Source organism: Rhipicephalus sanguineus, chromosome 7, assembly GCF_013339695.2.
Source record: "Rhipicephalus sanguineus isolate Rsan-2018 chromosome 7, BIME_Rsan_1.4, whole genome shotgun sequence".
NCBI lineage: Eukaryota > Metazoa > Arthropoda > Arachnida > Ixodida > Ixodidae > Rhipicephalus > Rhipicephalus sanguineus.
This window is the reverse complement of record NC_051182.1, coordinates 31,557,566-31,583,877: the sequence shown is the minus strand read 5'-3', so window position 1 is coordinate 31,583,877 and position 26,312 is coordinate 31,557,566. Positions and strand designations below refer to the sequence as shown.

The 26,312-nt window shown below is 45.6% G+C and overlaps 1 protein-coding gene across 2 annotated transcripts in view; it reads right to left on the bottom strand.

The window, feature by feature from the left end:
* The window catches only part of LOC119399362 (transmembrane channel-like protein 6), a 73,150-nt gene that overhangs the window by 14,424 nt on the left and 32,414 nt on the right, over nt 1–26,312 (bottom strand). For both annotated transcript variants that reach the window (XM_037666179.2, XM_049417674.1), the window contains exons 9-14: nt 26,041–26,191; nt 24,069–24,230; nt 21,039–21,181; nt 14,075–14,138; nt 11,454–11,662; nt 6,862–7,065 (exon numbers count right to left, since the gene is read on the bottom strand). In XM_037666179.2, coding sequence (XP_037522107.1) covers nt 6,862–7,065; nt 11,454–11,662; nt 14,075–14,138; nt 21,039–21,181; nt 24,069–24,230; nt 26,041–26,191 — 933 coding nt within the window. The remainder of the gene's footprint in view (nt 1–6,861; nt 7,066–11,453; nt 11,663–14,074; nt 14,139–21,038; nt 21,182–24,068; nt 24,231–26,040; nt 26,192–26,312) is intronic.

Sequence of the window (26,312 nt, the reverse complement as noted above, 5' to 3'; positions counted from 1 at the left end):
CCCTTGCTAAGCACCGCATTATAACAGAAGAAAATGCTCGACCACTCCGTCAGAGTCCCTACCGGGTTTCAACGCGGGAACGGGAGGCCGTGAAGAAACAGGTCGACGAAATACTATGCGACGACATCATCCAGCCGTCGAAGAGTCCGTGGGCATCCCCCGTGGTGCTAGTGAAGAAGAAGGATGGGACTCTTCGTTTTTGCGTCGATTATCGTCGCCTGAACAAAGTCACGAAGAAGGACGTGTATCCCTTCCCCGGATAGACGACACCCTGGATCGATTACACAACGCAAAGTACTTTTCGTCGATGGACCTCAAGACCGGTTACTGGCAAATAGAAGTCGACGAGAAAGACCGAGAAAAGACTGCCTTTATAACGCCAGACGGCCTGTTTGAGTTCAAGGTCATGCCTTTTGGTCTTTGCTCGGCACCTGCGACTTTTCAACGGGTTATGGATACAGTACTGGCCGGCTTGAAGTGGCAGACGTGCCTCGTGTACTTGGACGACGTTGTAGTGTTTTCCTCAAACTTCGACGAACACCTTCGGCGCCTTGAAGTTGTACTTCAAGCAATCAAGACCTCCGGACTCACCTTGAAGCCTGAAAAGTGCCGCTTCGCGTACGAGGAGCTCTTGTTCTTGGGTCACGTAATCAGTAAGGATGGTGTTCGCCCGGACCCGCGGAAAACGGCTGCCATCGCTGACTTCCCGACGCCCACCGACAAGAAGGCCGTACGCCGTTTTCTCGGCTTGTGCGCCTATTACAGACGTTTCGTCAAGGAATTTTCACGGATCGCCGAGCCACTGACGCAACTCACGAAGGCCGACGTCGAATTCAGGTGGGAAACGTCGCAAGTTCAGGCATTTCAAGAATTGAAACGACGCCTGCAGACGCCTCCGATACTTGCGCATTTCGACGAGCACGCCGATACGGAAATCCACACCGACGCAAGCAGCGTAGGACTCGGCGCCGTCCTTGTGCAGAAGACCGACGGATTGGAAAGGGTCATCAGTTATGCTAGCCGGTCGCTATCAAAGGCAGAAATCAACTATTCCACAACAGAAAAGGAGTGTCTGGCCATCATCTGGGCTGCATCGAAGTTTCGCCCCTACATCTACGGCCGGCCCTTCAAAGTTGTGAGCGACCACCACGCCTTGTGTTGGCTAGCCAACTTGAAGGACCCTTCAGGTCGCCTCGCACGGTGGAGCCTAAGACTCCAAGAATTCGACATTACCGTCGTTTGCAAGTCCGGAAGAAAACACTCCGACGCCGACTGCTTGTCTCGTGCCCCCGTCGACGCACCGCCGCAGGACGACCACGATGATGACTGCTTCTTGGGAACCATAAGTGCCGACGACTTCGCTGAACGACAGCAAGCCGACCCGGAACTCAGGGGCCTTGTGGAATACCTCAAGGGCAGGACCGCCGTTGTTCCAAAAGTATTCAGGAGGGGATTGGCGTCATTTCTCTTGAAAAACGACGTCCTCGTAAAGAAGAACTTCTCTCCGGCCCGGGCCGACTACCTCATCGTTGTACCTTCGGCACTGCGACCAGAGGTTCTGCAGGCCCTGCACGACGACCCGACGGCTGGCCACCTCGGCTTTTCCCGCACGCTCGCGAGGATACAGGAAAAATACTACTGGCCACGCCTTCCTGCCGACGTCGCCCACTACGTTAAGACTTGCCGAGATTGCCAGCGACGGAAGACACCGCCGACTAGGCCAGCGGGACTTCTGCAGCCAATCGAACCACCTCACCGGCCGTTCCAGCAAATCGGGATGGACCTACTGGGGCCGTTCCCGACGTCGACTTCCGGCAACAAGTGGATCGTCGTAGCAACTGACTACCTCACCCGCTACGCCGAGACAAAGGCCTTGCCCAAAGGCAGTGCCGCCGAGGTAGCCAAGTTCTTCGTGGAGAACATCATCTTGCGTCATGGCGCCCCAGAGGTCCTCATCACAGACAGAGGTACCGCCTTTACTGCGGACCTAACTCAGGCGATCTTAAAATACAGCGAGACGAGCCACCGCCGCACCACCGCCTACCACCCGCAGACCAATGGCCTCACCGAGCGTCTAAATAAGACCATCGCCGACATGCTGGCCATGTACGTCGACGTTGAGCACAAGACGTGGGACGCCGTCCTTCCGTACGTGACCTTTGCTTGCAACACGGCCGTCCAAGAAACGACGCAGATGACGCCGTACAAGTTGGTTTACGGAAGGAGCCCGGCGACGACACTGGACGCCATGCTACCGAATGTCACCAACGAAGAAAACCTCGACGCCGCCGCTTACTTACAACGTGCCGAGGAAGCTCGACAGCTCGCCCGCCTGCGCATCAAGACCCAGCAGCACACCGATAGCCGTCGCTACAATCTGCGACGACGCTTCGTGGAATACCAGCCCGGCGACCGCGTCTGGGTCTGGACGCCGATACGCCGACGTGGCCTTAGCGAAAAACTCCTTCGGCGATACTTCGGACCCTACAAGGTTCTTCGACGTCTCGGCGCTCTTGACTACGAGGTCATCCCGGACGGCATTACGAACTCCCAGCGACGCCGCGCACGGCCTGAAGTCGTCCATGTCGTGCGTCTCAAGCCGTTTTTTGCACGTTAGCGAACCTGGGGACTCTACTTTTACCTTTGTTATTGTAATTTATTTATGTATGCACTTGTGTTTTTTTTCTCTTCTTTGTTCTTTCGCAAGCATCGGGACGATGCTTTTTCAGAGGGGGGCAATGCCACGCCCACTTTTTGTCCTATTTTGATGTTTTTTGGGTTTGACCAGCAAGGGCGATTATCAACGCTCGACGCTGCCCGCGAAGCAGTGTTCGAGAGACTTCTCGATTGTAGTAGATCGTTTTGTTAAGATTTCGCGCCGCACGCGAATGTTCCAGCTTTATCGAGAGATAACGCCGCCACCAGCGATATCGCTGGAAAGTTCCATAGCACCTGTATAAAAAGCGACGCACTTGACCGCTTGTCAGTTGATCGACGGACGACGCCCTGTTCGCCGCTATCATTGTACAGCGTGTATTGCTGTCTATCTAGTTCTCATTTTCCGGCCACAAGTTCGGCCAAATAAACAGTTTCATCCTGCAAACGCCGACTGCTGTCTTCGTCGACGTCACGACCACGTGACAATATCGAACTCGCTTATCGTCTTTTCGTGACCGCTGGTTGATTGTCGGCTAAGTGATTCTACGACTGTTAGTTTATTGTAAGACGTGCATATTTACACCGGTCGTAGTGTCCGCTCGTCAGCGTGAATTCCATTCGAGCTGCGCCTTGTGCGCTAAAACCAAGACACAAGGGACCTTTTTTAGGGGCGAAGCTCCTTAAGGCGGCACCCGTTCGTCCCTCGTAGTCGTCGTAGTCGTAGTAGTCCGTAACCAGTCTTACGCTTTGACCTCCAAGGTGGTGCCGGTGGGAGATTTTTCCTCTGCGTTGTTGAACAATAAAAAATTCGCAGCGTGCGCGTTAACTAAAAGCCGAATTCTTCTGTCTCTCATTCCCCATTAGCAGCCATTGGCATGTTCCAGTAGGAAACGTTAGTAGAAGTAGAAGTGTAAGTGTTAGCTAAAAGCCGACTTCTTCTGTCTCTCATTCCCATTAGCAGCCATTGTTTACCTCCAAGGTAGTGCCTGGTGAGATTTCTCCTGTGCGTGATTAAACAATAAAAATTTTGTTCAAAACGCCGTTGATTGATGAAATAAACCAACGAAAGACGCCAGATGTTTTGTAAAAGCAGAACGAAAGAACGCCAGATGTTTCTAAAGCAAAACGAAAACACGCCAGCTGCTTAACGAAAGACGCCAGATTTTTCTAAAGCAATGGTTTTCTAAACAATGAAAATTCACAGCGTACATGTAAAATTAAAGTGAGCTGCAAGTCGTCATAAGTCATCGAACCTTTAGTATAAACGCGCCCGATCTCACGTCGGTGATGATGTACTGGGCAGAATTCACGGAAGATTCACGGTTTACCGATGAACCTCCGCAGCTTCGCCCACTCATCATCATTCACTCCGTGAATATGCTGTCATTTTTTCTTGCTTTTCTCTGCTAAATTCTGCTTCATATTCGCGTCGCATGTTTCTGTAGCATAGTATTTGTGGTCTCGAAGAAAATTACGTCTTCAAAAATTCAATGAGGTGTGAACTACAAGCCAAAATAAACGCTAATCGGCGGCTGTCAAGCGCAGCAGACGACCCACTTCCGGGACGAGCCCTTAAACTTCCGGTGGCCGTGCACGCGCCCGGCCATGACAGCAGCAAAGCGCCATCCAGCAAACCTAGTGGAGATCAGTGGTGTGAACTTGATATGAGGCAGTGGCACATCACAGCACCCACAGACCTCTTGGCCCCACAGACCATCTCGGCAGGGTGACCAAAGACAGTTTTTGACAGTCATCCTCTGACAGTTTCTGCCTCTTGTTTATTCTTCAATAATTCCCCAAATGCCCTCTGTTTGTCCTGCGAAGACTTGTAGGAATGAACTATAGTCAGCTACAATCTAAGAAAAAGCGTAAGCTCCATGCACAGAACTGCGGTGCGCCTGCCCTTGATCTGTTAAAGACAGTCGTGCTAGCTGGTTCCTGCTTGAACGGTAAGTACTTTTTCTCGGCTAATGCAAACACTATGCATATTAATACTTAAAGGTTCGTCGTTACTGCCTAAAACATTATGTAGTGCTGAGCAGCGATGTCCGAACGCCTATGAAAATGAACAGATGTTCACGTTTCCGATCTAATACCAGTGGCGCAGACTTGTGTCTGCATGGGAAAGTCAACTATCTAAAACACTCAAGAAATGCTTGACATCACAAAAATTAGCAAGCGCTATTGGATGGAGCATTTCGCGAAAGTCAAAGCTTTTTTTTCAATCAATGCTCTAACACTTTCGATTTGTTCATTAAGTTACTTCAAACATCTTAAGGGGAGATGCGGGTCGAAAAACCCGCATCTTTTTTCAAAAATTATCAGTTTTTTGTTTTCACCTGTTTTGTTAAGATTAGTATCTCTAATGTTTTGAAAATAAAAATCAAAGTCGAGACTCAACTGGAAATGCGTTAAAATTGCGCTTAAAGAGCACAAGGTGGCTGCTAATCTTGACAGAAAGTGTGACGTCTTTTAGCGCCTCGCGGCCGATAACGCACGGCCACTCGCCATTGGGGATCACATGAGGAGATCTTCAAATAACCATGGTTTCCTGCGCTTCACAAGCGCAAGAAATAATAAAGAAAGCATGCTTTTGCCGTGCTTTTCGAGTGCTGCGACACGCTTTTAAATCCAAAGGTAAGGATCGGGGACCGCCATTGGCCACTGCACGCCTAGCGTGTTGTGAAGCCTGATTGCAGGGTCCGTGTTTCATTGAGCTGCGCAGCTGAACATTTCTCTCGCGTTTTTATTTTCATCATGGATGAAGAGAACCGTAGCAAGTGCAGTCACCGGCCAGTGAAGTATCGCTCGGTGAACAAATTTCGAGGACGCCGGCGCAAATCGAAGCCAAACACTCGCCGAACGGCAAGTACATCTGCTGCCGCGAGGCCTAGCGACGGCGACGGCGATGCTTCCGACGAGTTTGCCACGGCGTTCGAGTATGTCAGTGCCTCTCAAAGAGAAGATCGGACTCATCGACGACGAAGAAAGATCATGGTAGAAAGAGTCTTCCTTGATCGCTGACATAACAGCATTGAACATCCTCGTGAACGGTGCAGTGTGTCCAACGTGTCGCCGTTCAGGAATATGCGTCCAGGAACCAGCTTACAAACGCAAAGGCGTCGTTTCTGGAACTGTAAAGCGAGAACAGCGAGTGCCCCGAAAGTATTCTTACGACGACGTATACGTTGCGGCGAGTTGCTTTGAGCGAGGAGGCCAGCGTAGGGGCGGCGAGTGACGGACCGATCGCAAGCAGAACCTACAGCAGCGGGAGCTCGCGCAATAGCTACTCTGCTTTGAAAGAGCTGTGAAGGAGAAACTTATGGCGCTGGCTCATTTTAGTGTCAGTGGCTACTAGAAGAACAATTTACCTCTCTTGTGTGCAATTTCGATCGGATTTCGTTACCTCTTTCATAAATAAACATCCAATTTTAACTTTAAACTTCGTTTTTCTCAAAACACACTTTTGGCAACTTTTTCAACATGCCCCTGTTGTTTTTGGTACTTCTGGTACTCAGATCTGCATGAAATTTTGCCCAAATTTTCTCTAATGTGTGAGAAGTGCAGTTATCTCCTCAAGACCTCAATATTATGTTACAGATATTAGAAAATTTGCAAGTAAACATTTACTAGGGTCTGGGTAATATGGACTTCCAATGTTTGAATCTGTCACGTCTAGTAAATATTTTATATGCAATTTCTGGATAGCTTTCGGCACTCTACAGTTCAATTGGAGCAATATGAGCTATTAATTATCAAAATATATAGAAGTTTAAGGATCGAAATAGGGGGCTACAAGGCCTACGTTTTACACATTTGTCATGGTGCAGAACGAAAAGTATGCAACTTACAAGAAAACTATATATTTGAAATCAGCATAAAAATCTCTACAAATACTCTTAAGTTTCATTGCTCTAGGATGAATATTAAAAAAAAAAGTGTCTTCGAGCCGCATCTCCCCTTAACTGTACTTGCTTCACTACAAGCGATGTTGTCTCATGATTACATAATAGCAGTACCCAATAATTTGTTACCGCCCGAGTTCGCTATACAAAAGATCAACTGTGCTCCTCTTCAATGAATTTTCATTTGCTAAATACATATACGCAGCAACCTTCGCATAATAAAAAGCTACGTTAGACGGAGGTTTCTACGTGGCCATCGATTTGTGGAGACATGGGGGGAGGGCAACCAGTCCCGTACCTGAGCAGGGAGTATCCCAGGGCGCCCGTGGCCAGCACAAAGCTGAAGAAGGTGAGGCCCAGGAAGACGGTCTGGGCATGCACGGCTCGCCAGGGCCGCACCGATGGCTGCGTGCACATGACACTCACCCGCTTGACGTAGAAAGTCAGCACCAGCTTGACACAGCCCACCAAGGGGAGCAGCGGGCAGTAGAACATGCCCGCCCTGCGTACCAACAACCATCCACGATTTGAACCTAACGACAGCAAAAGTGACAAGGAATATTACCGTATTTACTAGCAGCATATGAATAGTCGAAACTAGTATCTTCATCTGAATAGTTCTGTATTCGATTCCATTCATAAGGCACTATTACAATATGAAATATTCAAACACCATAAAGTTTCATAATGAGTACTGAAGTCAGCACAACGAATTACATGGTTGCGCTTAATATATTTTTGATGTATAAATAGAGAAATCAGTTTCAGTTGCAGTAGTTCTACTACTAAAGTCAGTAGTTCTGCTATTCGTATTTGAAGATATTAGAAAAATATTCAATTCGATTTGCCCTTACTTTTCTTTATTTGAATTTGCTCCAAAGTTTAAAATTTGATATTCACACACCCCTCATGTATGAGGCTTTGGCATGCAAAAACAGGGAATAAAAAACTACAAAGGCGTCGAAAACCAGTTTTGCTCCTTACCAAGGGCCTACAGTTCTGCAAAGTGCTACAAGATGACACCAGGTAGTTTTTCTCATTTGCTGCACATGATCATCATAGTGTCTAATAAAGAGCTATGATACAACATAGAGATAGCTAGAAAAGACTTGTAAAACATAGAAATTCTTTGAAAGACTTGCAAAAAACACATAGAAAGGCCTGACGAAAGGAGGCATCAGCTTCCCTGCTTCAACAACTTTCACAGAATGGAGCTGGCTGCATTTTTTTTTTAGTCGGGACACTATAAGATGCACTCGATGGCCATCAATGGTCAAATTCAAAAATTACTTTCATGCATAAAACAAAAAAATGCAATCATAAAACGTGCCATATAAGAAGAGCCATATGCTCTCGATTGAGGTATAAAGCTGATTTTCTATTGGAGCACCACATGGTGTAAGCTGCGTATCAATGTGAAACAAAATGAAGATTTTCTCAAATTTGTTATTTTTCTTGCAAGATCTACAAGCTTCAGTGGTTGGAAAGTATTTTTAACGCAATACAGTATACCTTCTGTAGAATAAGTATTGATTATTTAGATATTCATACACAACACAATTTTACAAGGAAAAAAATGCAAATGAACATTTTGGCAAGATTTCTGCAAGCGTGTATAACAGAAAAATTGTAGTAATATTATTGAGCTTCAAACAGCTTACACGAACACCTTTCCTTAAACATGTAAAGCGAATTTTGTATTGAAACGTGGAACGGTACTCTCCAAAATAAATTTTCTGACAAAAATCACTCACACAACATTTTGTGGCTCCCATGTGACCAAAATTTTTTTCTATCTGACATATTTAGCAATTCCCTGTTTTCAATGCAATAATCCAGCACAATTTTTTTCGAATACATTTGATAGGGCTGCCAAACTGGCTGGGACGTTTGACGGGAAATGACCCAGCAACAATAAGAAGAATCAAAAAGACAACATCAATGGGGTTCTAATGACAAAGAAGTCACAGTTTCGCTGCATGGGCGAAGCAATGAATGCGATAGCAATAAATTGGAATGTTACACGAAATAAGGCTAGCAGTGAACTCCTTTAGAGTGCGATCTGACGTAACTGTACAAAACGCTGGCGTAAGGAAACGCGGCTGCTGCAGCGGGCGAAGCAACCTTCGTGCTATCACTTCAATTCAAGGTAAGCAGTGGGAGCACAGCACAAACAAGGGTATGAGCCATCTGCTGATTTCTGTCAAGATAGCGTGCGCGCAACCGTGCACGACAACATCTGTTTAATTAAAAGGGACCTGCAAAACTTTTTCAGCATGGACAGATTGGTAGATGAGGCTCCTGAGAACACGCGATCCAAACATTACAGCGCAGCATGCAGCCTGGAATTTACAATTAATTCTCAAAGTCAGCTAGAAATCATTCAATCTTCTTTCTAGAAATGATGCTACATACCCAAATTCACAGCCATTAGCTGATTTGAGCATCGTGGGCTGCATAGCTACTGTGGCCGCTGTGGGACGCTGCCACGTGCCCGTGTGCGCGATCACACTGGAAGTAAGTTGCACAGTGGAAGAAAAAAGAAGTGCTCAAGGCCTCCAAGCACGTATGGCACAACTTCTTTCCTCCGTGCCATCCGTCCCTGCTTAGCTTCCAGCGCGCTCGTTGGGACGAGGGAAGAAGAGAGGCAGCAATTACAGCGTGCGTCAAATCTCTGTAACTCCACTTGAACTTGACGGATTCTAAAAACTTTTGCGGCAGTTGATTCACGAGGCAATCAACTGCTTTAATAAAGCCATTCGATGGTTACTTGGAAAAGTGTTGCAGGGCCCCTTTAAAGTTTGCAGTTCCTGTCCGAGCAACGCAGGCCCCCCCCCGGCATCCTTTTATGCGCCTTTGCACGACAGAGACGGCTGGCGTGTTTTCATTTCTGCTTGAGCTGCGACCATCAGCTGCCATCACACGCCTTCACACACACATGGAACATATGGCGATGTTATCGATTTAGACTTTCTACACAACACGACGGCGACGGCAAAAATGTGCCTCGGGTGTTAGGTGGCATTCCTTAGTAAATTAGATTGCCTAAGGCGTAAACAAGTGGCATTAAGAAATGCAAAGCAACCTCTTTCCAGGTAAAGGCTAGTATATCGTGACAGTGCTTTCCACCTTTTCCTATTCCTTTCTGATCATGTAGCTTTCGTGAGTACCAGACAACAGTGATAGTAAACGGGTAGAGTGCGGCTAAAACCACTGGAAAATGGTGAATAGAAATTTCGTGAGAGTAGAACCATTAAATTATGTCGCCCCACGCAAAATACCGCTGAGGCTGCCCTTCGAGCGGACTTGGCCAAGGAAGAAAAGGAAAGAAAATAACAATAGTGCAGGAGAGCACGAGTCAACCCTGGCGCGAGTTCTCCGCACGGCAACGGTAGCAGCAGCTGAGAGCATGGGTGGCCAGTGTTCATTACCTTGAATGTAACCTACGGCAAAGGTCAAGCCAGCTGAGATGGCTGGTAGATTACCATGTGTGATGAATGTAGTGCACGTTTTATTCGTGCCTTTAAAAAGTACGCGCACGAAAAGAAAGACGACAAGAAAAACACAAGAGAGTGCACGCACGGTGCCGCGTTAAACACCGACGACGTTGAAGAGTGTCATGCACGAGAACGTGCGGTGCGACATTAAATATATAAAAGAAAAGGGATCCAATGCTTAACGAACACGGAGACCCGTGGGACCAATCACTTATGAACACGAGAGTCTCCAATCAGGCAATGACAGGTTGACCCGAGACCAAGAAAAAGCCTGGTGAAAAGAAGAGTGGAGAGTTCGAAGGGAACGAGACAAGCAGAAGGTTGTCATCGGACCGAGCGCTAAAGATGGGCCGTTGGGTTGCGGACCTGAGCCACCAAGACATCAAGTGGCCGTGGCTTCCTGCCATTGAGTTCCCGTGCGAGACCACAGCCATGGTGCGCGAACTCTACCCGAAGGCCTGCGGACTCCAGTGCTAGCAGGCATCATAGCAGCAGCAGTTGGGCAACGGGCCCGAGCTGTGCATAGAGTTGCCTAACCAGGTTGCCCCTGGCATCTCAGCGCGTCGCCCGGCAGCCACTGTTCCCTCGTCAAGCCAGCCAGACCCGCGAACTCAGCCAGTCAAGCCTCCGCTAGTTGGCGAGACCGAACTCGTATTCTTCCCTGCTCCACCGATCAGCTGCATCAGAGCTAGACTCTGTAGTTTAAGTGTTTGAGCTTGCGTCTTGTTTATTGTTAAAAATCTTTTAGCGTGTGCAGTGAACTTTTTATTAAGTGTTTACCTCTGTATAGTTATTTTTCTTTTAGTTTCTCATTAAAAGTTTGTGTGCTGTTTGTGAAATTAACGGCTTTGTCCTCAATAAAGCTCTCCTATGCTTGGTTTTAGAGAGCTGTCGTAAAAAGAAAAAGAACCTGCATCACACCATGCACCATATTCCCACACCCTTAGTGTTGGCAGTTATTGTTTTATCTCAGAGTTTTGGAAAGACATTGAACCGAGGGGCAAGGCAATGTGAATTTGGCAGGTGGGACAAATTTGGTTCGGAAAGAACAGTTCAGCGATTCTGAAAGTTCAATTGGTGGGAACTCTCTTTTCCTATTCAAACGCTCCCAATTTTGGCCAGACCAGTCGTCCAGTTTTTGAAATGTGACATTTCGAATTATCGAGATCCTACAGTAATAAGCAAGCAAATCAGTGAACAAGAAGCTAACTATGTGTGGAACCTCGTATAGGCTTGGTCCTTGTTCATCTTCCACTTGCGCGATTGACCGGATGGCAACTCTTCGATGATGGCAGTTCGCTTCTGGCCAATCGCGTGAGCCAAAACTGAATGTCCATAAGCTGAACATGCACAGGATTTTGCTCCAGAAGTGACCCGAGGATGTATGACTCACCAGACGAGCGTCTGGGTGTAGATGAGGTCCAGGGTGTTGTGTGCGATGTCCAGCTCGGGGGGCCCCACGCGCGGTGTTATGTGCTTGTAGATGACCGAGCGCAGGGCCTCGCCCACCCCCGTGGTGAGCAGCAGGACGAATGCCGTGTCCACCACCAGAAGCCGGTACAGCTCCTGACCGAGCCGACTCTCCCAGCACCCGTCCATGCGCTGAAAGAAGGAAGCAGGTGCATCGCGCACAACACCACAAGATCGGTGGCAGTCTTCAATAAGCACACATTGCAGACAGGAAACTTCTGCAAGTACAGTTGGGAACAATATAAAAAGGAACACTGAAACTAGCTTCAAGAAGCCACAGTGGATGAATGCAGTTGACAAACATAAGTGGTTTTAACTATAAATGTTCAAGTGCATAGAGTTTCCTACAATATATTTACTAGAAAGAACTCTGGCGCTGCGATCATTCAGCCACCATGGAAATGATGGGTAGTACACGGATTGGCCTAATCTTCGTGCTTATGGCTTCGAACACACTTGCGGCTTTGTTTGCTGCATTTTGGCGTTCCTTTAGGATAAAAGAATGGATTGTTGTGAACTTCGTGACCCAATTTGAATAGGTGAGCCTCAAGGTGGCGAGGGGGAACTGCTGAACGTGTGCTGAATTTCGTCTAGCGACAGAGCGGCTGCAGGTCACACTGAGCCAAACAGAGCCGAAAGAACGAAGCTTAGACAAATCCGTGTACTACCCATCATTCTCATGCTGGCTGAAGCGTCGTGCGTTGCAGCTCCCATAGACACTAGCGCCAGAGTTCCCTCTAGTGTATTATTAGGAAACTATGTTTAAGTGTAGGGGTATCCCTTACAAATCAGTACATCTGTTTTGTATCCACACATCACAACTGATCGGTGCATAAACACAAAATTTGTGTTACCTTTCATATTGCTCACAACTGTACCAGTGCTCATCTGGCTGCTGACGCACTTACCCTCACCGTGCCTGAGAATTCGTATGTGTGAAAAATCTGCAGACTAGTCCGCAATCTACTCCGTTAATTAAAGGGGTACTGACACAAAAATTTTGGCCTCGCATTTTTTTGCTGCAATGTGTTGCTGGGGGCCCGTTAGTCATAACAGGGCACATCGTTTGCTGCAGTGCGCGACAGATAATTAATTACAGGCTCCTCATTACCGACCAGTGTCAGTTTCGGTTTCAAAAACGACAAGCCTCCGGGTGCAACTATCACCACCTAGCGGGTGCAGCGCTCGATCACGTCAGCACACAGAACTGTGACGCACTTCCGCACGGTTCCAAGCAGCCGCCGAGAAGTAGGCTGCTGGAGCAAATGCGGCAAAAAAACATGGCGGCTATGACGGCATCATAACTTGTCACGTGACGGAAGCAGGGAGTCCCCAGGGTCCCCTTTGAGAGTGTCAATAGAGCGAGGATGTCGATCACTCACGCAAACTTCAAAATTAATTTAAAATACCTTCCAAGCTATATTCGCTGTTGATATTTTGCAGATGATATACGCATGTTCATGGGAATCGATCCCGCAGGCTATCTCGGCCGCGAAATTTTGTGTCAGTGCCCCTTTAAACCGTAGTTTTGTGGTAAGCCCTGTTTTTATATATGACAAACAGTGTGACCAACTGTCACTATTTCACACCTCTCTCGATCACTGACGTGCTGTGCTGCTGTAAAGAGCACACATACCTTTTGAATGAAGCAGAGATACAATTATCGTTTACAAGCAAACATAATTTGGAGAACTTTGACACTGCTTATGATGGCATACTTAAAAAACAACGGTGACATGCAAGCTACGTTGGCTGAGGGACAACATATCCTAATTAATGTAATCTATTAGCATATGTCTTAAAGGTTGCTCGAATTTTCAGATTTAAAAATATGTGAGATGCTCAGCGACACGTCAATATTGTTTCAATTTAAAGCCTCCTGATGTGCTACTTAGACAGAATTTTACTTTTGTTCTATTCTGGACAAACAACGGGCACTAGAAAATGGCAGTGCATGAAGCAACCGTTATGCCTCAAGCCTCCTGTTCAGATTCAAATTCACACTGGTGAAATTATTCTGCAAACACCAGTTTATAGTATATCCTTTTAAGGACTCAGCCTGGAATTTATACTGCATAACACTGGTTACTATATTCAGGACAACTTAAGAAATTGTTACAATATTAAATCTCAAAGTCACCTTGGCTCTCTCAAATCAATACTGTATGTTGCCGTTCACTGTTCTCTGTTCCATACTGTGCGTATTGTTCATGTAACCTCCCTGAAAACATGATCATAGCAGTCAGACTCTGACATAATTAGCGCACATATGATGAATTATCAGATGTAATAGAGTAAATACGAAGTGTTTCTTGCCATTATCATCATGAAATTAAAACACACTTAGAATAAATATGAAATGAAATGCACTAAAGAGATGCTCATGTCAGGTGCAGCTTCTTTATCGGGTGGCTTGATTGCACAAGCACGACTGCCGACTGCCGTATTGCAAGGCACATTTCACAGCAGGAGCAGAGTGATGTGAATCTAAAAAAGTATGCTGTGCTGAGTCATCACGCACTACAAGTGAAGCGTGATGCTCACCTGTTTGGAAGCCAGCCAGAAGTACATGAGCACACCCAGGAGCACCATTTTGGCCAGAGTCACCCTACGAGAGAACGAAAGAAGGGCATTTCAAGGGCTAATTTTTCTTTGTTAGACACAACATTATTGAAAACTAACAGACAGTCAGGCCAAGAAAAATATAAAGGAGGTTGTTTGTAGTAATTGTGATGTAAATGTGAAGAAATTAAAGGGGACGGAAAGATAACTTGCCGCCGACAGGAACCGAACCTGCAACCTTCAAATACGCGTCCAATGCTTTACCTATTGAGCTAGAGCAGCGGTCATCCTCCCGTCCACTTTGTCGGGTATACCTGTGCATTTAAACCTGGGAGTGTTAGTCAGTGCTGCTCGTGGCCATGACGGCGAGTGTGGAACACTCTTTTTCTGCCTTGCTGGCGCCATGCAGCATGTGATCTCTTGACGAGCGGACAGTTGACCAATGATACCTCGCATAATACCTGAAGGCATGAAGTCTGCCAGAACGAGACTCTTGCTATGAATGAACGAAATGCGAGAGAAGGCAGTCATTAAATTAACGTGCTTGTTAGGAGACCAGAATTGGGAGAGTGACCCGAGTCCTTGAAAGAGGAAAGACAAACAACTTGATAGATAAGGGTGACCAAAAAAAAAAAAAGAAAGGACGGTAAGGATTACTTGGTGCAGGGGCAGATCCAGGTGCCAACTTTGGGGGGGGCGGTTCCTTCATCTGACCGGGGGGGGGAGGGGGTAGGGTAGGGATGAGGAGAGACAGGCACTGCAGGCAGGCGGGGGGGAGGGCTGACACATGACACATGCTTTGGGGGGGGGGGGCGATCGCCCCTACCGCCCCCCCTCTGGATCCGCCACTAACTTGGTGTTGCATTAAATTTTCATGAATTAGTGTCACGAAGAGTAAAAAAATGAAACTGCATAAATGCACTGAAGAAAGTGCATCGAAGAACGTATCGACAAATTCGGGCCTGTTAAGTTTTCTTAAAAAACCGGTGTTTCTGTAGATGCCTTCTTAGAAGTACTTAGGTTTTATCTACCTTCTACGTTCACACAAAGAAATGAGACTCCTTTCTTACAGAAATAAAATGAGTATGTATCGGCTCCTGCTTGCTACTATTCTGTTATCTGCTTATAGCTAAGATTAAGAGATGTTTGCCCATGCAACTTGACAAAAGTAATCACTCTGTAACAGTTTTCAGATTTGTTGATGATGTTAGTGTACTTTTCAACAGCCCGTACAATCATTTCGAAGATCGGTGTGACACACCGTATCTATTATACGCAATTGTCTTAATCCACTTGTTATGACTGTTGAGTTCCCAGTAGGTGGAATCAATAGAATCCTTGACGTGAAACTTATACTCACACAACAACTAATTTGTTGGTGTTATGAGCTTCGGATGAAGAAGGCATTACTGGCATTCAACTCTAGCCACTCAAACCTCATTAGGAGGGGGACCGCAAAAATCTGCCCTAATAATGCGCTTTTAAAGTCCTGTACGCATTTAGTTGACGCAAGTTTCAGGCAGCAAGCATCACGGTTACAATTAGATGTATACCCTACTCATCTAATGGTTTCTGCAGCGGACGGTTTACTTTGGCAAGCAAAAATCACGGAATCTGTGTCCAGCGCCGCTGGTTGTCCCACAGTCGAGAAACGAAATGTAGCGGTGGTCTCTTATATTCGCCAAGTTTCCCACAACCTTATGAAAATTGCCGTGAGGGCTAATAACCAAGCTGTTTTTTCTCAGCGCTGTATAAACTGTGTAATTTGTGCAAAAAGAACCAACCCTGAAAAGAAAGTGGTGGTGGAATGCCCAAAAAGCACAAGAAAGCGTTTGTACAATGCAAAACATGTGTTATCAACCGTACTCCTTTGTCCTGTGGCTGGTAGTATATTGGGCAGACTGGCCGTTGTTTATATGACCAGCTCAGAGAACGCTGTAATAAAGTGAGTAAAGTCCCCCTTGGTGGGTTTCTAGTGCTACACTGCCACAAATGCCAGTGCCAAACTAGCTTTGATGAAGCTGACGTCATGAGCAAGAATAAGTCTGAAATCACCAGATTAATAATTGAAGCTGAACAAATAGATTATTTCAGCAACGCATATGAAACTCTCCACTGTCTTTGGGTTCAACAGAACTGTTTTCTGCACATGATGCGCTGAGGCATGTCTTTCAGTTGCCTGTACCCACTGCACTTTTGCCTTCTCGCCGGTAAAAGAAAAACAATTTTGCCTCGTTATAGTAGTTGTTTTGTTTACTGCGAAGTGTTCACATGGCCACCATGTGCAAAACAGGTTTCTTTGTCGGCTTGGAGATGGAAATAAAACAAATGTTGTCAGCAGTGCCAGTGTACGTGTACATTCCTTCTTTTATCCCTCTGCTCTTTCGTGCTCAACCCCTGAAAGAATGAAGCAGCATTGGAATGCAAGGTGGCCAGAAGATCCAGACCCACAATTTTTCTCCAGACTCTAGCCCAGAGTATGTACAGGTATTGAAGGTCAAAATACAATGCTTTTTAAGGACTTTCAAGTCTTTGTCAAAGGTTCTTCAGGGCACAGAGCAGCATCCCAAGTAGGATTTTTTAACACAAAAGTGTTTTATGCCGGGGTCCACCACGGCTCCACTGACGTATTTCTGTCATGGATATGACGTTGTGAAATATAAAGACTAACAGTTGGCAAAGAAAAAAATCCAGAAGAAAAAGTTCCGTCACCGGGAGTCGAACTTATGACCCCCCGCTCCGCAGCGTAGGGCGCGAAACGATTCGGCCGCAGACGGCACATTCTTTGCCATGCTAACGGTAAGCTACTTATATACACCATTTGCTGGTGGCAGCACTCAGACGTTGGTGGTACATCAGCGTGTTTTTGTTATCACTAGAGAGAAGGCGCAAAGGGCTCGAAGAGCACGCTTTAAAGGTCATCGCCCCACGCGGATGAGCACGCGCCTCTACAGGGCGTGGTCGCTCATGCGCGGGTTATCTCATGATGGCGGTGGTGTGTACGTCTTGTGCTTGCTCCGCGTTTGCGTTGAGAGCACGAAGGTCACTTCGCTCACTGCAGCGGCCGCTTTTGCGAAAAGAGCGCGCTGCTCACACAGTAATAAGTTACAACTGTGACAGTTAGTTCACGCTCATCCTGTGTATGTTCGTTCCGTGCGCCCTTTCTGCTTGAGCAGCGCGTTGCAAGTTTCGAGCTGCTTGCCGTTCTTCGCGTGACATTACAATTTGTTGCTGCAGCATTCATTCCTTCGCGCTTAGGGCGAAAGAATGCAAAACAAATGCTCAACCACGTCTGTGAAGACACGTTTCACCTTTGTGTTATACCGATTCCTATGACAGAGGGATCAGTCATGTTATTTTGCTATAACAATGCTTCAAAATGCTAGGGATAGTTTTATTGCATTTGATATACCACATTTTCTCGCCTATAACTCACCCCTGCATATAGGCCATACCCCTAACATTAACTCTACAAAAAGAAAGACATGCATTAAACCCCTGCATATAGCCCACACCCCCACTTTTTAAGCACATATTTCCGTTTTTTTTTATGCGGGTTATATGAGGGAAAATGTGGTACAAAAATTAGATTAGAAATGCCCAGTCTTGATCACATCAAGTTCCTAACATGCACAAAACTTCAGTGTTAATGCAGCTGCTGCAATATCTCTTATCCTTACTAAGCAATCTCTCGTCTCACTTTTTGCAGTCTTTGGCAAACTGCTTGGTTTCACTATGAAGGTGATGTCGTATGAGCGCATTCGCTTTTTCCGAGTACTGATCTGATGAAGTAGGCAAAATGCCAATGACTGCTTCAAGCATTTCTTTTCTTCTCCCAATTGATAATTTGATGCTTGACTACATTTTTGACTGCCAAGAATCATCAAGCATTTTTTTTTAGGGTGTTTGATATGAATTGGATTAGACTCATGCCAGTACGGCCAGCTGCTCAGCAAGTATCCACTGTTTATGTATTGTCAACGTCCTTGTATACAAAAAAAAAAACAAGCAATAAAGCACACTGCCAATCACTGAGCATCAGCCACACTGTCAGCAGCTTTAATTGGATTTTTTTTTTTAATGGTGGACATTCATTCAGCCGCTGGGTGTGTTGGCACGTATGAACTGAACATCACTAGCTTCACTTTGTGCACTGCTCCCTCGAAAGGGAGATGGAGACAGAGGAGCAGAAAGCAGCATAGGTGTTGGAGGTCACTCTAATCATCAGGACACAACCTTATGAGGACCGGCAGATAATGAAGCCAAGGAAGGTAAGGGGACGTTAATTGTACCGTTTTGAGTGTATTGTAGTAATTGCGATATAGATGTGAAGAAAGTAAAGTGGACGAAAAGACAACTTGCAGCCGGCAGGGACTGAACCTGCAGCCTTTGGATTACGTGCCCGATGCCCTTACCAACTGAGCTACGGCGGTGGTTGTCCCCTCGTCCACTCATCGGGTATTTATGTACATGCAAACCTGGGAATGTTAGTCGGCGCCACTCGCAGCCATGACGGTGAGTGTGGAAAACTTAATTTTTGCCAGATGGTGTCGGATGGAGAGTGACTGTTTAACGATCGTAGAGCTCACAAATAAGCCCTCGCATACTACCCGAAGGCATCAAGTCTGCCGGAACGAGACCCTCGCTATGAATGAATGAAGGATGGGAATATTGAGGGCTCGTTTCTTTGTTTGACACAACCTTAATGAGAACCAATTACTACAATACAATTAACGTTTCCTATACCTTCCTGGGCTTCATTAACTGCCAGTTCTCATTAAGGCAGTGTAAAACAAAGAAACGAGCCCTTAAAATTCTTTTCCTTTGTTTAGTCATCAGGAAGTAATTCGGGAGAGTGGGAGAAGGCAGACCAACAGGCAAGCAAATGAAATCTATGATAGGACAAGGCATGAAGGAGGCAGGGTAAACACAAGAGGGGAGCCATCACTGAGCACCAATACATGCCTCTGGCTCCTTTCACGGTGTGGCTTCGAGTTCTGCGCAGCTCATAGAAAGCACAACATATGCACTTACGACAATGTGTTGCTTCTAGAATGTGTTGCTTCAAAATGTCACCTAACGCTGCCATTTCAAAAAGTGCATTTCCCATATCTCATACATGGATAATTTCTGAAGTGTTTTTGATGTAAGGATTCGACAAACGTATCTATATTGACCTCCAGAATGGCTCAAATCTGGATGCCCATTCTGAAATACAGAGATTTTATGCCACGGTTATGTTTCTTCAAATGGTAACCGCATGAGGTGCCTAACGAAAAAAAGAAATGTTTGAGACCAGTCTTATCTCTGTAGCTTACCCGAACAAAACCCTATTAATCAAAATAGGTGAGTAAATAATGCGCATTTAGCAAAGTCACAAACATTTTATTCATTCTGACGCCGCAAGCGAGACACCTACGGGCTGCGCGTTTGAGACCCTGTTCTACTGCAACAAAAATAATGTTATAATACATTCATTTGCATGTTTTATAGTAATTAATCCAAATTAAATCGTAATTAAATATCTATTTATCCTTATGTCATGCACATTCTGTTTTTTGCATAAATGAAAGCAAATCTCAGGCTAGAAATATAATGCAATTAAATTTTCAATTATATTCATTTCGAGCAAAAAAAAATTATACTTTTGATGTGGTTCGTAGAAAGTAACATGCCGAACAACTCACTAAACATGGTAGTGCTTCGGCAAATTGATTATATGCAACAGTAGTCCGCAAAATGGAGTTAAATGAGGACACCTTTATTATGCAGGAGGTTCAATTCATCTAAACCTCGATGTATCTTGCTCTTTCTTAGCCACTAGTCAATTTAACTAGTAAAAACAAGTGGTGTACACAACTGTGTACATAGCGTGTCAAAGGGTTAAGGCAAAGCCCTTATATGTCTACTGTGAATGTGGCCCTGAACGAAAAGATGGGACAGATGAAGCAAAACAGATCATGTGACATCTAGGGCAGCAAAAGCCATACAAAATCGAGTGAGCCAATGACTGTGCATATATTTGATGACAATCAAAGCAAATTAAATAAGTAATGAGTTAATTAGCAAGAGTTATGATGATAACGGAAGCAAGGTAAATAAATAAGCAGGTACTGAGTTAACTAACGAACGTTAATTAGGGAACATTGGACATTGATATGAAGTGCACGGTGAAATGGGCACACCAGATGGCTTTAGCTTTCGAGTCATCTGAGGCACAAGGGACATTTCGAGTTTTTATTGCTAAGAATGAGTCACAATGTGTTCTGAGGAAGCCACAGACTTAAACGTGACAAGTTTCAGGAATGCTTAACTGAGCCATGGTGGGTAAAACATGAAAAAGAAAAAAAAAGAACGACTGAAATCTGTCACGTCACGCTGGCATTCAGGTGTCTAACTGTTGGCATGAAATTTTAGAACGAGAGATTTCAACTTCCATTTTCTGCACTAACAATGAACCTGTGATCGTGAAGTTAACGACAACGGGTGTCTCAAATGATAATTTAGCAGTCTGATTTGATTAAGTTTAAACTGCTATGCCTTATTTTATTGCTGCACTTTTATTTTGTTTCAAACATGTTTCCAGGTTTAAATATGACCACTGAAATATTAAAATACAGACACAAGAACAAAGAAAGGAAGGTTACTTTTAAGGGTTCCTTTTCTTTGTTAGACGCAATACTAATGAGAAATTAAAGACAATAATGCCAAGGAAAGTATAGGGGCTGTAATTTGTAGTAATTAGGATATTGGAATTAGGAATTAGGAGTTTGTAGTAATTAGGAGTGATTAGACACAAGAACAGAAACACAAGAGAAGAGCTCAAGACAACACATCGGTGTTAGAGTTGTTTTGATCCCTTTTTTTGTGTCCGTATTTGCAAGTCTACCTTCTTTTATCACGAATCCTTGCAAATTAACTTAATTTTCTGTTGTTCTGAGCTTACCTGGTCAGGTTGAGGTATAGCCTGGTCTGGACCCGCTCGATGAACTCCAGCCGAGACAGGGCCAGGAACAGGGTGGGCAGCACAAAGCACAGCGTGCCCACTGTCAGTGACACCGTCATCTCGCCCAGCACTGGAACATCAGTCTGCGCGCGTGATCACAGGCATATGCAGAGTCTTGCGTCAGTTAGAGGCACCATAGATTGATGGCAGCCCATTTCCCCTCTCCTGCCCGGCTTTGGCTCCAGTCATAAAGAAAAAAAGAAAGCTCACTTGCCCGAACTAGATGACTTGTCCCGTTTATTGTCCAGTGTTTGTGCTCAGTACCGTTATGAATGATTTCTTCCAACTAGCCCAACTCGCAACCCTGTGTAGCTAGCAAGTTCAGCTTGGACACACTTTCCATGGCTCCGATGAAGAAGGGCTGTGAGTCATTGCAATCAGAGTGACAGCGCGGTAGTGACCAGCTAAATGTGCCATGAGACACCCAGTGCATATGCGAGCATTCAGGAAAGCGTATACAGAGCTCACAGAACGAAACCAGACCAGAAAACCTTAAGTACCGTATATTGCCGATTATAAGTCAACACCGATTACAAGTCGACCCCTTAACTTGCAACCCCTTCTAGGGGAAAAAAAAGTTGACTCCGAACACAGCCTCATGCTGCGGCCATAGCTCACCAATAGGTTTTTCAGAAGAGGGAGTGATGCAAAGAAACATTTATTTGCCCGTGAAACATTGCTTATGACTCGTCGTCGCTTGAGAGAAGGACGCAGTCACGGTCATTGCCATCGTGTGAGCCACTGCTGCCGCTCGCCGTCGGAACGGGTGCCGGTGGTACTGAGATGCCGCACATGGAAAATGCCGCGCGGACCATGTCGGTTGGCAGTCCATACCAGGCATCGTTGACCCAGCGATACCAGGCATCGTTGACCCAAAAGGAACGGCGTGTAACAGCGCACGCGAAGATCTTGGTCCTTTGATTTCTCCATTCCCTCAAGCATTTTTCCGACACATCAAACTTGCGCCCTGCTTCAACGTTGCTTTCCGACTCTGTGTAGAGGATCGCTTGCCTCTTGAAAGCAGCGCTGTACTGTTGCCGGTGTAGTGGTGGCATCTTGGCGTCCGTTTGGCAGCGTCGCAAATCACACACACCACTGCTCGCAAGCGAAGCGAAATGCAGAAATGGCAAACAGGCGTGAGTGCGAAAAGACACGAAGACACTTGTGGGCGCATGTGACTGGTCATGTGGTTTAGTTCCCCGCGAAGTGTTGCCAGCCCACACGGACGCCGATGGTTTGTCAACGAATCGTTTCTATTGTATGATACAAAACTGCAGGGCGCATCGCAAGATAAATTCCTCTTTATTCATAGAGCATCGTTCGCCCTCTATCAAAGGTTTGAAATGCTGCTTTCGAGACCGTGTTTCCCAAGCAGTTCGCATTAATGCCGCGCGGCGGTGATTTTTAAACGCGCTCCGTAGTTTCGCCTTGTGTGCTTTCACTATAGTTTCACGATCGTCGTGGCAGATCGCAAGAATGTCTGGCTCTGGAAGCGGTGCGCGCGCGTTGGGAGATAGCTGTTGCCGCAACTCCGCTGCCTCTGCGGCTGATGTTATCGATGCGTCGAATAGCAGGAAATCCGAGGACGAAGACCTTTCGTCGGACCCCACAGATAAGCCGACTTTATGGTTCCGCATATAGGTCGACTCCGATTATAGGTCGACCCCCGAACTTAGAAGGTCATTTTATGAAAAAAACGTCGACTTATAATTGACAATACATGGTATAACAAATGAGACCTGCAATTTCTTGAGATAACCATATCATGTCGCTACAAGTCTGGCCACTAAAGACGCCACTGCCTCTGGTGTTAGCGTACAAGCCAATGTTATGCTGTGTTCAGGTTGTCGTTCCCAACCTCAGGTCTTTCAGAGCCCTCACATCTGAAAGACCTGAGGTTGGGAACAACGACCTCACTTCTTTCAGCTCACTGCAGGTAATGTGGGTGCAATCCTTTTCTTCAATAACACTGTCCTTATGCTGAAGCCTACACAAAAAGTACTCTCGAACTCGCAGGAGCTTTTTCATTAAAATGACGCACAATAATTGCATATCTCAACCTTCTGTTCACTTGCTAGATTGCGAGGTACACGTGCTTAGCAAATTTTTTCGTGTGAACTAGAATCCTGTGCACACATGGTGTTGGTTTTTCATGTGTTCCGCTTTGTTCAGTAAATTGCAGTTGTAAGACAGCAACTTCAGGCAATTTAGCAGCGCACTGTTCTAATTGTAAGTGCACACCATGTTTTCACAAGACAAAGAAGCTAGCGCATATGGGAAAGAGCAGGAAAAAAAGGGAAGAAATCCAAGTCTTTTTTATGAATGAGATAACGGGCCACGATTGTGTAAGGGCACCAACGGTTGCACTAGATTCCGACACTGCTAAGTTTTAAAACGAGTGGTTTTGCACACTTCGATGAATTGCTTCATGTCTTCAAAGTGTGCTCCCTGGAGCTGTTACGACACACTTTCTTGTGTCATTGCAGATGTCATCTCTCATTGTCTATGTGTATGTGTATATATATCTGACGAGTGAAAGCGATTGAATAAAAGTTGTCAGTGTGCAAGGTCCTAGTCCGTTTTGTGTTCTTGTGTCATTCGTCTCTGTGTTCATAACTGAGGATACTTTTGGCACAAATCGAACGAGGACACATAACACAAAGGAACAGGACGGGCGCCGAAATGTGTCCTCGTTCGATTTGTGCCAAAAGTATCCTCAGTTATGAACCAGTACCGACATGCTCAAACCAGAATTCTGCTCATCTCTGTGCATCTATGCAGCGCATCGTTACACTTCAATTAGACAGCACTCGTTTTGTGTCCTTTTTCTGTGTGTCTCCATCGTTATCGTGCTTGTGTTTTAAGTATGCATTGGTTCCAACTCGCCCACCTTTCTACCTTACTACATGGCCCTAAATTGCTGTTTCAATCTGTGAGCCACTAGAGTAATGGACAGTCATCCTGCCGTACCTCGAGAGATTTCTTGGACAGCAGGTGGTACACGAGCGCGCCGGACCCCGCGATGACGGCTATGATGACCAGGTTGACCGTGATGCGAGCCAGGAACTTGCCTATCCTGATCCCCCATGTGGGCGGTGCCTCGACAGCCCGCCGTTCCATTGACAACAGCTCCTGCAGGGTCGACAATGTTGGCACATGTTAAATATTTCATACCACTGATAGTTCGCAAAATGACTCCGGAGCTGGCTCGTGTCGTTAGTTTCAAGAAGCACTAATTGAAAAATAGGTGCATAGGTTTCGAACACACAGGGCAGCTCCTGTTTCACATTTGGATTCACAATTTGAACACAGTACCAAAACGATTCTTTGCTGTACTGGAATTGATCGCACAGGTTCCTCTCAGATGTCTGTCTACACTTTCCGGCAACAGCAGCGTAGTATCCATGAATGTCTGCGATAGTCGTTAAGTGGTCATTCTCGTCAAGAAGGTCCAACAGACTTGTGTTGGATCACGCCATTGACTGATGAGTGCATGCAAACAAACCCCCAGTATGGGATAAACTTGGTCTACCAGGTGCCTCAAGTTCCTTAATGATTGAGAGCACGGCACACGAATTGGTCTTCAGAAACCTTATCTTAATGAGAAAGTCGTGCCCAGCTTCAGGCGATGAAATAAGACTCTTGAGCTTCTCACACTTCGTTCCTTTGGCTTCGTCGCTTCTCAAGAAAAAGAAAATGGTGCGCCAGTAATCCAAAATATCTTCTTGAGCTTCATCAAAAGAGAACCACCTCGACGGACATACGGTTTTCAGCGACTTCATGGACATGCCCATGGCCAAGCACACAAGACCAAACTTACGGCACAGCTCGCGTGACGACTTCAAATGGGCAGGAAAGTGCATAACAAAATTGTGAACTACGTTAAACGAGCTTGTCCTGATTCCATCCTCCAGAGCGTTGTTGATTAAGTGGCACGGATCTTTTAAGTGAAGCACCTTGAATTCAGGGTTGGAGAGTTGCAAGTCCTTGTGAAGTTTCTGCATGTAGGAAGCTGAGTCGGAGCACAATACAGCTACGTTGCCTAATACAGCCACGTGCGATAAACTTTAAATCGGTCAAACCAGAAATTGTATCAATGAGCACTTAGAACTTCCCTTTCGAAAAGAACGGAACCAGGTCATATTGGCCCTTGAAATCAGAGTTTATCAGACAAATCCGAATTGTCGAAAATTTTATCGGCAGATGTTTATAGGATTTTTTCGGATAAAACCGAAAACACGGAGCCCTAGTTATACATTAGATATCATATAAGGGTGAGACCCGATAACACTCGCAGCAGTTGTTAACCCTTTGAGGCGCTTTGTACACAATTGTGTACACAACTTGTTTTGGCTAGTTGTGTCTACTAGGGGCTAGGAAGGAGCAAGATACATGGAGGTTTGGATGAATTGAACCCCCTACACAATAAATGTGTCTTCATTTAACTTTCTTTTCCATTGTACTATTGCCAATGATCGCTTTACTGAAAGCACTACCATGTTCGACGAGTCGTTCGACGCGCCGCTCTCCGCAAGCCAAACCAAAAGTATACTTTTTCTTTGTTCGAAATTACTACAATTGAAAACCAAATTGCACAGTATTTGTAGCATAAAATTTGATTTTATATATGCATAAACAGAACCTGGATGACTTCAGAATAAATAGATAATTAATTAATTACAACTGAATTCTGATTAATTACTATAAAATACATAAATCAATGCATTATGAGATTATTTTTGTTGCAATAAAATACTGAGTGCCTTGAAATAATGTTGTGTGAGTTTGAAGCATTTAGAGACAGTTCTTCATAGGTGGCGCCTGAAAGGGTTAAGGATGCCCCTATATTATACATTATATAAAAACAATAATGCATTTGGTTTAAGGTTTTGAATGTACAGTTAAAACATGATATGCTCATACAGCCAGCTGCGGTGCCCACCTTGAGTTCGTTGTAGATGCTTCGTGACTTGAGCATGGCCGCCTCCCGAGATGCGATGCTGAAGTCCCAGGCTGAGAATACTTTGGCACAGTAGACGTCCTTCACACCCATCGACGTCTCAATGTAGTTCTGCTTGTAGGACCGGGTCAGGCTGCATGGCCAGAAGAACGGCACACACATCAACGCGCTCTGCTGTGAACAACTCGGCAGTCGTACGAGACGAGGAGAGTTTAGAAGCGGAGTGTGAAGTTGCCATTTTCTCAGGTTCCCTC